This window comes from Bos taurus, chromosome 26, assembly GCF_002263795.3.
Source record: "Bos taurus isolate L1 Dominette 01449 registration number 42190680 breed Hereford chromosome 26, ARS-UCD2.0, whole genome shotgun sequence".
In the NCBI taxonomy this organism is placed as follows: Eukaryota; Metazoa; Chordata; class Mammalia; order Artiodactyla; family Bovidae; genus Bos; species Bos taurus.
The window spans coordinates 21,792,862-21,805,174 of record NC_037353.1 but is presented as its reverse complement, the minus strand read 5'-3'; the positions used below and the strand labels follow the sequence as shown (position 1 = coordinate 21,805,174).

The following is a 12,313-nucleotide window of genomic DNA, read 5'->3' as shown; positions in this document are numbered from 1 at the left end:
CAAAGCTTACTCAAACTCATGTCCAATGAGTTGGTGATGCTATCCAACAATCTCATCCTCTGTTGTCCCCTTCTCCTTTCACCTTCAATCTTTCCCAGCATCCGTGTCTTTTCCAATGAGTCAGTTCTTCGCATCAGGTGGCCAAAGTATTGGGAGTTTCAGCTTCAGCCTCAGTCTTTCCAATGAATATTCAGGACTGATTTTCTTTAGGATCAACTGGTTTGACAGGTGGTCAGTTTCCTCTTAATCAGCCCATCAGAAGAGAGAAGGAAATACTGGCATGGTTCTGGAACCCGAGGCCTCTGGCAATCATGCCTAGTCCTTCTGTGAGCTTGGGAGAACAGTTTCTCCTGTGAGGTCGGCTCAGCCTATGTCTCCCTTCGGCTGGCACGAAAAAAGTTAAAGTGAAAGTTGCTCAGTCGTGTCTGATTCTTTGCGACCCCATGGCCAGAATACTGGAGTGGGTAGCCTTTCCCTTCTCCAGGAGATCTTCCTAACCCAGGGATCAAACCTAGGTCTCCTGTACTGCAGGTGGATTCTTTACCAGCTGAGCCACAAGGGAAGCCCTCAGCTGGCATATCCAGAGCTATATATCTGCCTGGCAGGTTGGAGGTGGTCCTAAGTTCTGCCTCTACTCTGCATGGCTTCCCCTTTTTTTGCCCTGAGCTCCAGAAAAAGGAAGCCAGGCCAAAGGTATTCTTTTCCAGTCCTATTTGCCTAATAAAAGAAAATACCTTCACCTGGATTTCAGAAGGTAAGTTTCATGAGAGATCTTTGTGTTGTTCACCACTGAATCTTAAAAACAGTGCCTGACATGCAGTAGTAATACAGCTGTTGAATGCTTGTACTGAATGAGGTGATGTAAGAAAGAGGTGATCACATTTCCAATGGCAGAGTATACAGCAAATTATTAACTGGGTATGTAACAGTGAACTGTGTACAACTATGGGCTCAACATGGTTCCTTTCCAGAAAGAGGAAATATCAAACTAAAAAACTGACTGAAGAATCCAATCCAAGAGGAAAAAATAGGTTTAAAAACTAGGTGGGGCAAGGGAAGAAACAGGACGTCCCAGATACTTAACCATCCCCACTCCCAAACAAATTTAACCAAACACGTGTTCAAACTGAGAAAAAGCCATTTTAATAGCAGACACATACATTCATAGGACTTTAAACAAGACGTAGTATAAAATCTGTTTAAAAAAAAAAAAGGGAAGAAAAAGGAAATCTGCATTTACCTGTAAACTTCCTAAAAGCTGGTGGATTACCTGGCTCACAGGACTGCCCAGGGAAAACAAATGCACACATAATGAGGTGCACCGACACTGTTGATGAGTAAGAAATAGCCGCAGATCACACGCTACACGCCCAAGCCACCTGTACTCCAACGTGCCTTCTAAAGAGACAAGCCAGAACGGTCCTCCTCTAATTCTCCAACTCAGTCACTTGCTAATGGGTCACCTCTTCAATTTTTAATTTCAAAATTACTCTTGGTTTAAAGACTCCACACATTATTACTGGCCCATCCCCACCAACTATACTTATTTTGACAGAAATAAAAATGCAAATACTCCAACTGAGCCAGGATGACAACGCACCATTTTCTTCTACGTCCGGGGAGATTTTTGTGAAGTCAAAAGCAAGCTGTTACTTGTATTTAAAAACAAAAACAAAATGCCAACCTTCTAAAAGGTGACAAAGGCACCACTGCCATCAGGAGAGAAACAGAAAATGTACAAATATGACTTTACTGCTACATAGATGCATTTTGTGCATGGAAAGCCTCTTCACTTAACATGATATAACCAACAGAATTATACTTTAGGATAACAAGAAAAGCAGTTTAGATAAGGCAAACAGTTACACACAAAAGCATAAACACTTGCAAGTACCTTAATTTTCAGCTTGCAATAAGGGCAATAAGTTTGACATACAGATCCAGAAAATTAGACAAGGTGATTTTTGACACAGTAATATTGCCAAACACACCACCACTCAGTGCAAGCTTTGTTTGCCAAGTCCAAAAAGTGACCTGACATTCTCTGTGCAACAAACATATTCCCCCCCCACTACCATCCCATTCACAGGACAACAGCAGCAGGAGGGAGACAAAGCATGGGGACTCAGAGGGTGAAGGATAATACTTGATTTCGGAGAAAAACCATGGGCTACTTGTGCTAAAGACTCACAAAAATTTCTGAGAGCCCCAATGAAAATACTGTTGGAATATGACCTGGAGACTAAGGATATCTACCAAGCCATAAATATAACGGTTCAAATTGATGTTTGGCCATTTATTTTAAAGGGACAGATGAACTTTTTTTCCAATGGAGAGAGACAATTAAAAATAGAGACTTTTCTTATTGGAACTCCTAAATAAAACGTATCAAAGTGGTTTTAAATTTGATGAGCAGTTATCTGCTGAAACTGCAATACAAAAGGGTCACTTTAAAAAAAAAACACCTGAATAACCCACTCGTTCCCCCTTTCAATGTACACGATTAGAAAATATTTACACACTGTAATTACAAGCAATATAAGCAGTATTTTATACTTTGAGATATTGTACACTTTACACAATGCAAAATGAGAAAAATATGAACACTTATAAAATTACACACAAATAATGTATATCTACAAAATATTAAATTACAGAGAGTGAAAGCCCCCACTGTTGGGCAGATAGATGCCAGAGTTTCAAGCTTCTGTCAATATAACTCTTTGTATCTATCTCATTAACCATAAGTGGCATTTTCTAACAATACCCTTGAGAGGTAGTATCAAGATAATAATATTCTTACCAGTAAACGCAACACAGAATAAAACTTTTGTTGGTCTGACTCTTGAAGCCTCATTCAGTCAGGGTTCTTAGGGACTAGATTAACTTAGTCTTCCCTATAAAATCTCTAACTGCTCAATGTTTGACATGGGCTCAAAAGTTACTATTTTAAATGAAAATTTAAGATAAAATGCTTTTTACTGCTAAGCCTCAATTAGAGGTAGAAAGCTATTTTTCAAAATTTATTTTCTCCTCTCTCAAACTATAAACATCAAGTCCAAATCCCTTCCCCTTCATCCTTCTCCCACAACTGGAGGCAACAGAGTGCTCAGGAGAGCAGTGTCATCCAAGTCAATATTGAAAGAAAGAAACACAAAGCTGGCATCATCTTTCAGGAAACCAACCCTCCTAAAGGGACACTCAGTCAACAAAAGAATTCTTCAGTTAGCTAGTAAGAGTCTATTACTACCGAAGGCTTCAAAAGGGCCCTGGGCTAAGACTAGCATGTGCATTTCTCCTAACCCTCCACCATTGAAACCAAAGGATGGCTTTCCAGTGTTTAAGAATTTAGAGCAGCTGTGGTTTTCAAGTGCAACAAATTTAAAATACAAGCACGCACATACATACATACATACACACGCGTGCATAGCGTACCAAAGAATAAATGTTATTCAGGTCTCTGCTAAGGTTATATCCTCATGAAAGTAAAAGTTTTTGGAAACCTGTTCAGACCTTTAGCTTTTACAATACAGACTTCTGTAATATGGCTACGAAGGGCCAGAATTCTAAGATTTAGCCAAGATGCTAAGATTTAACCAGTATTAAAAAATATATAAACGCATGTAAAATAAATCCAAAACAAACAGCAGATGTATGTTTTGGAATAAAAACAAAGCCACTATTTTATAGCTTAAACTCTTCCCCTTAAGGGGATCTGACAAGGTACCAAACTTCTGTTTCTCAACTGTTTGTTTAAATGTATTTTAAAAACCCAACAGATTTATAATCTTGAATAGTGAAGAAAAATGCATGGATTAAAACACCCCAGTGGTTTTACAAGAGTAACAGAAAAGATTTATCCTTTCAATTATTAAACTCAGTTTTAAGCTTTCCCCTTTGAGTCATAAAATAACTAAAAAGGAAAATTAAATCAAACTGGAACTTGATCTTGGTTTCCAGGTCCAGCTTTTCAAGTTGGTCCAAGCCCTTTCTTACATACTTCCTGTGATTATCCAAGTGCTGCAAATATAATCCAAAAAAAAAAAAAAGATAACAGGCTTACAATTTAACAAGAGTAAACAGGGGAAGGTTAGATATGCAACTGTCAGCTGCTTCTACCTCTCCCCTCTCAAGGAATTCTTCTCTTTTAAAAGGCCAGTTGCTGTAATTAATCAGATTATATTTCATATCTGCTTCAGAAATGGCAATTTCTTCATTACCAGCTTCATTCTAGATACTCAAGTAGCACGTCTGCTGCACATGTTCTTAGCTTTCCATTGGATTCTGTAGTATTCCTTTAGGAAAGGCTCTTATTGAATTTCTCTTAGTTCATAATTTTTTTGCTGCAACTCCTGTTAAGAATCTGGTACCCAAAAGTCATGAAGTTGCCCCTAGAAAAGGAAAGGGAAGGAAAAAAACAGGATAAAGGAAAATCAGATTATGAATTAATCCATATAAAACCACTAATCACCAGACAATGGGCTTTGATAATGAAATTAATAAAATGTTGACATAGTACATTTCTCTGATAATTTATCGTAATCAGATTCAAGTTTCACATTTTATAGTCTAACAATTTAAACTAAGTATAAATTAGTACAAGATGTTTTCCTCAGCAACACACACAGGTGGAGGGATGTATTTAGAAAGATTAATGAAAACGTTAAGCTGATTAACAGTTTTGGTATTAAATTTTTTTGTTTTAATGCTACATCAGCAAAAAAGGCTGGCCTAAAAGAAGTCTATGGAGATTAGTAACTAAAACAAGAACAACAAAACATTAACATAATATTTCTCGAAGACTTCTGTGTTCCTGTTACTTTGATACAATCCATTTATTACTGTAGTTGGTCTGTAAATTAACAGGATGGTAAACTTAATAGCAAGTGTTTAAACAATGCCCTTCTTATGGAAAGTATCCTTAGATATAATACCAAAACCCTAAGTGACAAAAGAAAAAAAAAAACAAAACTGGACTTCATCATAATGAAAAACTTCTTTGAATAACATCATCAAAACAATGAAAGACAACACAGAGAATGGAAGAAAATATTGGCAAATTATGTACCTCATGGGGGAATTTATATTTAGAACATATGGAGAATTCTCACAGTTAAAAAATGGACAAAGGATTTGAATAGAGACTTCTTCAAAGAAAATGTATGAATGGCCAACAAACACATAAAAAGATGCTCAGCATCGGGGAAATGCAAATTAAAATCACAATGACATTCCTTGTCCCTATGTCTATATCTGAAAAACAGATAATAACAAATGTTGGCGAGAATGTGAAAAAACTGGAAACCTCAAACCTTCTGGTGGGAATGTAAAACAGTGCAGCCACTTTACCTATACACAAATGTTCACGGAAGCAGTATTCACAACAGCCAGGAAGTGGAAACAATTCATAATAAGCAGATATATAAAAGTAAATATATAAATCTACTAAGTAGATATATAAAATATGATATATGCATATAGTGGAATATTATTTGGCAATACAAAGGATATACAACATGCCAAACATGCATTAACTTAACATTATGTTATGTAAAAGAAGCCAGTCATAAAAGACTACATCATATATGATTCCATTTGTATGAAATATAAAGAATAGGCAAACCTACTTAGACAGAAAGTGGATTAGTGGTAGCCTAGGGCTTGCAGGGAGTGGGGATGGGAGTGCAGGTGCTTGGGGAATGAGGAGTGACTGCTAATGGGTATGAGTGTCACTTTTTGGACTGATAGATGTACTAAACTGTGGTGATGATTGAACTGTGCATATACTAAAAAAAACACTGTATACTTTAATTGGGTGAAATGTATGACATGTGAATTTTATCTCAATAAAGATATTAAGAAATACTCCACATGAAATAAACACCATTGGATGCAATGTAACATTTTAAAATTGGGTCAACCACCTTTGAAAATAAATTAATGAATATAAGAACAAACAAAAATTTTAAAAACATACATAAAGGAGTATATTGGAATTTTCAGTTTATCTTAACATATCTAGAAGTAAGTATTTGTCATGTCTTTTTAGAAGAGTATGAAGAAATAACATCATCAAACCAGTCAATCCCAAAGGAAATCAATTCTGAATATTCACTGGAAGGACTGATGCTGAAGCTGAAGCTCCAATACTTTGGCCACTTGATGCAAAGAGCCAACTCATGGAAAAGAACCAGATGCTGGGAAAGATTGAAGGCAGGAGGAGAAGGGGACAACAGAGGATGAGATGGTTGGATGGCATCACCGACTAAATGGACATTAAGTTTGAGCAAACTCTGGGAAATGGTGATGGACACGGAAGCCTGGTGTGCTGCACTCCATGGGGTTGCAAAGAGTCAGAAACGACTGACTGAACAACAACAAACTGAGAACAAATAAAACTGTTTAATAAAATGACACCTGAGTAGGCCGACAGTTCTGTATTATTTCCTGCCATTTTCCATGTATCCTGGCAACCAAGTCTTTTACCTTAAAAATACAAAGAAGGGGAAAAGAGATCAGATCAAAACAATTTAAGACTTGACACAAAAGACCTGATAATTGTGACAGACCCACCCCCAACAACTCAATGTAGTATCTATCAAGAAAGAAGAAACTCCTCAACTTCTAGAGGGGTTTTCAAGTCACAGTGATTAACTAAGACCGTTCTTCATCATTATGTCTAAGATACTGAATGCTTAGGACTCCATTTTCACATTAGTTAACTAAAGATCATCCAAAAAAACAAATTTTCTGCCTTTAAGACACCTATTTTCAACTCGCTGGCTTCTGAACACCCAACAGGAAAGCTGAAGAGTAGGCTTTCCACTCTTACAGGACCCAAGGCTTTGGTTGTTCCTTGCCTTTCAAGTTCTATTTGATTCAAGGTCACAAAAGAGGGTTGTTATTTGTTCCTTTTCAATTGAGTGTTAAGTCTCTCTAGGATTCTGCAAAGTATAGATGACTCGTAAACAATGTGGGGGGGTTAGCGGTGCCAAGTCCCTGCACCAGAGAAAATCCTACTGCTATCTCTGCCTCAAAAACAAAGAAAGTGATAAATAATGACTCACTCAAGAGCAGGAAGCTGAGATAGTTTGGAAAGAATCTGTGGCTGAAGGTAGACTGCACAAAGAATCCTCTTTACATATAAATACCTGATGCATTCCTACATTTGGAGCTCTAGTAAGTCTTTGTATGAAACTCAAACTTTCCTACCACACTAGAGGATTCTCAATTAGTTCTTGGACATAACAGCCTGACAAAATATTTGTATATATTTATGTATGTCTATTTTGGGCTGTGCCATGCAGTATGTGGGATCTCAGTTTTCTGACAAGGGATTGACCTCGTGCCCCCTGAAGTGGAAGTGTGGAGTCTTAACCACTGGACTGCCAGGGAAGTCCCAGCAAAATATTTTAAAAGGGTGAGGAATTTTAGAGTTGCTTTAAGTTTATAAAGTAAACTGTAAGGTCTGCTTTTTTCTCCATTTACAGTTTGGCAGATTCAGTTTCTCCAAAACAATCAGCACCTTTTCTACTAGAGGCTTGTGGAGAGGCATGCAATTCATTCACTTCAGCAGGACCGCCCCCGAAGCAATTTCCATAGATCTCCATGTCACTCTCCACTCTAAGTAAGAGGAGCCCTGGCACCAGTCTACACCCAGCCTCTTGACTTTAAGAAACAAACAACTTGGGGGTGGTCCCCTGTAGCATGTCTGTCAGCAGTAGCCACCACCACCAAGTTCTACGGGCCAGTAACTAGTCGATGTTCAAAAGAATGTGTTTCTGAAACTGGTTTTCACTCTAAGCCAAAGAGCTATCTCCTACCTGCATTTGAAAATCCACAATCTAATACAATTTTGTTAGTTGCTCCTTTTGGTATTTAACTTACATCTATTAAACAAATACAGATACTAAATCTACATAGGCATTGTTGAAATGACTTTATAGCTAATTACAAACCTGAAATCTCACTTAAGACTATCTAAACAAATGGCAAGAAAGAATCACCCCTACACTGCAAAAGCTAAAGGATGATTAAGAATAAAAAAAAAAATCCTTAGAAGAAAATGTTTTAAAAATAGTGGTGTTTATGTTTCAGGAAAAATTGTCAAATTGTTTTATTAATACTAAAGTTGCTTTCCTAACTCCATATTCTTATATTCAGCTTTTCTTTTCAGCTTCTTGTCTTAAATGTTTTGCTTTGAGATTTTTCCCTTTCACTTTCAATCTAGCTAGAAGTACTTAGACGAACCTAATTTGTTATTAAACGAGAAAGTCTTATTTCTAATGCTATATGTTCTTAAAAAAGAGGCTTATAGGCTTCTCTTACTCAAATATTAACAAAGCCAAGGATAAACAAACAATGAAACTATTAGGAAAAAGGCATACTTACCTTGGTTCTATAAAACAGTCTTGCATCTTCCCTAATATCACACTTAACGTGCTTTTCCAAAGCCCCACAGAGGTGCACAAAATGTTTCTGTGTAAAACAAATACAAAGGATGAAAACAATTTTAAAGCATTACAAATGAGCAAAGAAGAGATTATGTAGCTAGAACTGACAATCATTTAAAAAAAAATCTACCTTAGCAATTTCTGATACTAACTGTCCAACACAGAAGCAGTCATATGAGTAAAATGTAGTGACTGCTGCAATAATCAGTTACAGCTTATTGCTAGCTTTTTGCATTAAGACACATTAATGAAAACTAGCCCCAGAGTTCAGACTATGATGTAGTGCCCAGAAATGTAAGTCCTTCTGTTAACACGATCTCTAATGAAATATTCAAGTAACAGCTGACCTATTTTCTCTATGAACAAAACAATGTTTACTAATAGTTCTTTGAAAAATTAAGTGGCCTAAGTTTTAGAAGTATACACTTCCAAAGAGTCACACTCGTATACATACTAAGGTGAGAATGTAAATGGACATTTTTGAGGAGGGAAATATGATAATAATCATTTTACAATAATTAAAATTTGAAAACTTTATAAATTTTGATTCAGCATTTCTACTTCTAGGAATTTACCCTATAGAAATGCTTCCAAAGGTTCATGTTAGTATTGTGTGTAATCACAGAAACAGGAATGTTCATCAGTAAAGATTTTGGAATACTATAGTTTAATTACACAGAAGTGCTAAGTAATTTACAGTGGAGGAGAAAAGACAATTTGCAAATAATGTGAATAGCATGACAGCATTTTTAAAAAAGTAATTATGTTAGGATATCCATAAATTATGGAGAAATTTACAGGAGGGCACTGGATTATAAAGTCTTTCACTTTCTACCTTACATGGTTTTATAGTAATTGAGTTTTAACGTAATAATTGTTTTCTAATCAGAAAAAATAATTAAAAAATTTAAAGACCATATATAAGAACAGATAGATGACTGCATGCATGCTAAGCTGCTTCAGTTGCGTCCAACTCTTTGCGATCCTATGGACTGTAGCTTGCCAGGCTCGTCTGTTCATGGGATTCTCCAGGCAAGATACTGGAGTGGGTTGCTCTGCCCTCCTCCAGGGGATATTCCTGATCCTGGGATGGAACCCATGTCTCTTCTGTCTCCTGCATTGGCAGGCACGTTCTTTACCACTAGGGCCACTAGGGAAGCCCCACAGATGATTATATTAGGTTCCAATCAGGAAAGCAAACACAGTTCTATGCACAACAGTGTTTATAAAAACACAGGAAGCAGTCTTGTGTCCTTTTTGATCATGTCTAAGGAGATACAAAATTTTAAACAGGGGTTGGATTACCTAAAGTGTGAAACATGGGAGTATTAAACAAGAATTTTCCCCACAAATAAGGAACATGATAGTACTGGAAGAATAAACTAATTCAAAATGAAAATCTTAACATGAGGAGATAATTTAGGAATGTAGATCTCGAGTAGCCTGACTTACCATCAGTTTAATTTTGAAGGCAAACATTATTTTTAAAGAAAAAAGGAAATGGAGTGGGAGCAGAGATGGGAAGAATAGAGCTAAGAGCTAGCTCATTTAGTATTTGGTGATTTTGATATTAATGTATTACACTACTGCCAAGTTATCACGGTTAAGTTCCACTCCAATAAACAGAACAAACATCTCTAGACAAATAATTGTCAACAATATGGCTAGAATCCCTGGTTGAGGAACTAAGATTCGGCAAGTCGTATAGCAAGGCAAGAAAAAAAAAATGTTGAGTTTGGACTTCCCTGGTGGTCCAGCAGTTAAGAATCCGCCTGCCAATACTGGGGACGCAGGTTGGCCCAGGAACATTCCACATGCCATGGGGCAACTCAGCCTGTGAACCACAACTACTAAAGCCCACACATTCTAGAGAGACTGTGTGCCCTAACTATGGAGCCTGCAAGTTGCAACTATGAAGCCCACATACCCTAGGGCCTGTGCCCCATAACAAGAGAAGTCACCGCAATGAGAAGCCCACACACTCCAATGAGAGAGTAGCTCCTGCTTGCTGCAACTGGAGAAAGCCTGCACAGCAATGAAGACTCAGTGCAGACAACAACAAAAGAAGGCTGCAAGGTTACCATCACTTCTCCCTTTCCAGTGTACAGTTATTTCGACAGTGAATCCAAAGTGAATTTGATAAGTTATTATATTTTCTCCTATATAAAAAATGATCATTATTCCATCAATAGTGACATTTATTAAAAATAAAAAGGATGAAAAAATACCTACCCGTTGTCCAGAAGAAAAGGAGTGAGAACAACTAACCTCACCGATTAAATGAAGAAGAATGTAGGTCAGGTAATATGCCTGGTAGAGAAATGAATAAAGTCAACACCCATGGATGAAATTAGCTAGAGTACATGTCATCCCAGTTTAAACAAACATTAGGGAAGTTGCCCAGGAAGGACTGGATTTGCTAAAGTTAACTGGACTGGTAAGTAAGCAAAAGTCAAGCATTTATCCCAGGTTTCTGATTTCTAATTCAAGTTCATTCCTTTTACCACCTCATGACTGCCCTAGTAAAGGGCTATGAAAAATACTCACAGTATTAAATTACCAACAATCCTTTTATTTCAATCTTCAAGTTAACTGAAGGATTTTTATGACAGCAATAAACAAAAATATCATTCACCATATAACTATGCTACAATGTATCTAGTCTCTAAATTCAGAAATGTCTATGGTTAGGAAGCTATCACAGGTCGTGCTCAAATGTACTCTTTTGAGATGATCTAGCCCTGGATACCTGCTTTTCAAGTTCCAAATGAAGACTATCATCAATAGTGCTGTTTGGTTGTTCAGCTCTTTTCTTCAAGACCATTTTCTTCAACAAATCTGAAGGCTTCATTTGCACAAGATAGCGATGTAAGACTGATATCTATCAAAGGAAAGAGGAGACAATGAAACATATTAGGCAATACACTTACTCTTTCTTAGGCATGTTTTCAGTGTCCTCTGTTCATTTTGTCTTTTCTAATTTAGTTTCTTAAAGTTCAGTGATATTCATTTATTCTTTACTTAAAAGTTCCCAACCGAGGGACTTCCTTGGCAGTCAGTGGTTAAAAACTACACACTACCAATGTAGGGGGCACAGGTTTGATCCCTAGTCAGGGAAGATTCTGCATGCCACGTGGTACAACCAAAAAAACCAAGTCTCCAACTGACCCACCAAGGTTTATGTGTCTTTTATATACTGTTAAACTTCATTGTAATAAAATGAGAGGGGGAAAAAGAGTCAACTGCTTAAAAGGGATCTTAATTTTTTTGGTTGTACTTTGAGGCTTGTAGGATCTTAGTTCCCCAATCAGGGATTGAACCCAGGCCCTGGCAGTGAAAGTGCCAAGTGCTAACCACTGAACCACCAGGAAATTCCCTAAAAGGGATATTAAATTTAAGATTTAGTACTTTTAATTGAAGATGAAAACTTAAGGAGGAGACCAAATTGCATTACCAAAGAGGTCAAAGGGAATACTTTTTATGAAAAATTATTCAAAAGTCAGCAAAGTTGAATCTTCATCCTTGTGAGTAGAAGTCACTGATTTTTGGAAAGAATTCTCTTTTGATGGCAGTAATATCACTGAAAGGACTGAGAGCTATTTCTAATTACCTTGGTGGCTCAGGTGTGGTCCCCCCATAAATCTAGAATCAAATCTACTTCAACTCTACTAATATAGAAACAGCTGTCCTCTTCAATCTCTCTGTCCCACAGCACCCTGAGCATACTTCTGTCACTGCTCTTACTACACTGTACCACAATGGTTGCTTAACTGTTTCAACCACTACAGTTTGTTTTCAAGGCCAGAATCTTTATCTCCACTTTATTTATTTTTACTCTGTAGGACGTGACAGATTATCTT

General features: G+C 37.1%; 1 protein-coding gene across 5 annotated transcripts in view; it reads right to left on the bottom strand.

Moving 5' to 3' along the window:
* Nucleotides 1-1,120: 1,120 nt before the first annotated feature.
* Nucleotides 1,121-12,313, bottom strand: part of SLF2 (SMC5-SMC6 complex localization factor 2) — a 54,383-nt gene continuing 43,190 nt past the window's right edge. For all 5 annotated transcript variants that reach the window (XM_059881931.1, XM_005225607.5, NM_001102259.2 and 2 more), the window contains exons 16-20: nucleotides 11,203-11,334; nucleotides 10,686-10,763; nucleotides 8,392-8,478; nucleotides 6,418-6,486; nucleotides 1,121-4,391 (exon numbers count right to left, since the gene is read on the bottom strand). In XM_059881931.1, coding sequence (XP_059737914.1) covers nucleotides 4,356-4,391; nucleotides 6,418-6,486; nucleotides 8,392-8,478; nucleotides 10,686-10,763; nucleotides 11,203-11,334 — 402 coding nt within the window. In that variant the 3' untranslated portion in view covers nucleotides 1,121-4,355. The remainder of the gene's footprint in view (nucleotides 4,392-6,417; nucleotides 6,487-8,391; nucleotides 8,479-10,685; nucleotides 10,764-11,202; nucleotides 11,335-12,313) is intronic.